The 1,442-nt window shown below is 31.6% G+C and overlaps 1 protein-coding gene across 1 annotated transcript in view; it reads left to right on the top strand.

Annotated features, from left to right (window-relative positions):
• SERAC1 (serine active site containing 1) overlaps positions 1-1,442 on the top strand; it is a 67,254-nt gene that overhangs the window by 36,687 nt on the left and 29,125 nt on the right. The window contains exon 9 of the mRNA XM_011976426.1: positions 833-946. Within this exon, the coding sequence (XP_011831816.1) occupies positions 833-946 (114 nt within the window). The remainder of the gene's footprint in view (positions 1-832; positions 947-1,442) is intronic.

Here is a 1,442-nt window from a genome sequence, read left to right as displayed (position 1 = left end):
AATATATAATATATAATTTATGTTTTTATATATTTTAGAGTTATATTTATTTTCCTAACAAGTTTATGTTTATGACTGTTGCTTGTGTTTCTATAATAGTGTTGGTATTTTTTGTCACTGACTTGTAGGAGATTATTGCATATTAGTGACATTAACCCTTGATCTGTGATAAGAATTGAAATTGAAATGTTTTAATTTTGAAAACATTCAATTAAAAAATGAAATGTTTTTATTATTTATGTTTTAATATCTGTTAGAAATAGTCCCCACTACTCTTCTGTTTTGTAATTTTTGTAACGATTTTTGTTTATCCTTGCATATGAACTTGAATTGAATTTCAACTTGAGAAGAATTTAAAGCTCTGTGATCGTTGTCATTGTGATCTCTCTTTTTAACTTGTCCAATAATGCTTTATATCTTTTGAATTATGTTGATTATTAGACTTTAAGTAGGCTATTAGCAGAATCTGGAAAATAATATACTGTTCTGACCACTGGCGGGGGGGCTGAAAGAGATGACACGAGAACATCCTGGGCTTTTCTTACTTGTTAAAGAATTGTGAGTTAGTCTTCACACTTTCAAACAAAAGGACACAGAGGAGAGACTTGAGGAGGACACAAAGGTTGCGCTCTTCTTGGAATAATTTGTATGTTTTCTGTTCTGATAACCCACAGTTTGCATAAAATTCCTTTTACGTTTCCAACATATTTTGAGGCCCTACACATTAGTATTTTCTAATGCCATCTATTAGTACAGAGATTTTTTTTTTTTTTGTCAAACAAGAATATTAGTCACTTTTTTTCAGTAAAAATTTTAATTATTTTAATTTCAGGGTGGTTTATGGTGTTTTGGAGGAAATGGACTTCCTTATGCTGAAAGTTTTGGAGAAGTTCCTTCAGCAACAGTGGAAATGTTCTGTTTAGAAGCTATAGTAAAACATTCTGAGGTAATTTACATTTTCAAAATGTAGTTTACTTTTTATGATTTCATTGAAATAATTATATAAGTTGATTCTTGCAAGGGCAGTAATCATCATTTACTGTAAAAGGAGAAAAGTCCTTCACTTATCTTTAAATTTCTGCTTTCCTCCAGTTTTGATTGTTAGACTAATCATGATTTAGCACCAATAAATGAGATTCTATTTTGCTAAGTATTTCTAAAAATTTATTTAATTTTAATTGCATAGAAGAAATTAGCCCATCATCTAAATGTGGCATTTGCCTTTGAGTTATGTTGTCTTCTACTGCCTTTCTCAGATATTTTTACATATTATTTTCAGATAATTTCCATTAAAACAACTGCCAAAGATGTGACAAGATAAAAGAAAAAAACAGGCCGGGTGCGGTGGCTCACGCTTGTAATCCCAGCACTTTGGGAGGCTGAGGCGGGTGGATCACCTGAGGTCAGGAGTTCGAGACCAGCCTGGCCAACATGGTGAAACT

Source organism: Mandrillus leucophaeus, unplaced genomic scaffold, assembly GCF_000951045.1.
Source record: "Mandrillus leucophaeus isolate KB7577 unplaced genomic scaffold, Mleu.le_1.0 Scaffold166, whole genome shotgun sequence".
Taxonomy (NCBI): Eukaryota; Metazoa; Chordata; class Mammalia; order Primates; family Cercopithecidae; genus Mandrillus; species Mandrillus leucophaeus.
This window is presented reverse-complemented; position numbering and strand designations above follow the sequence as displayed.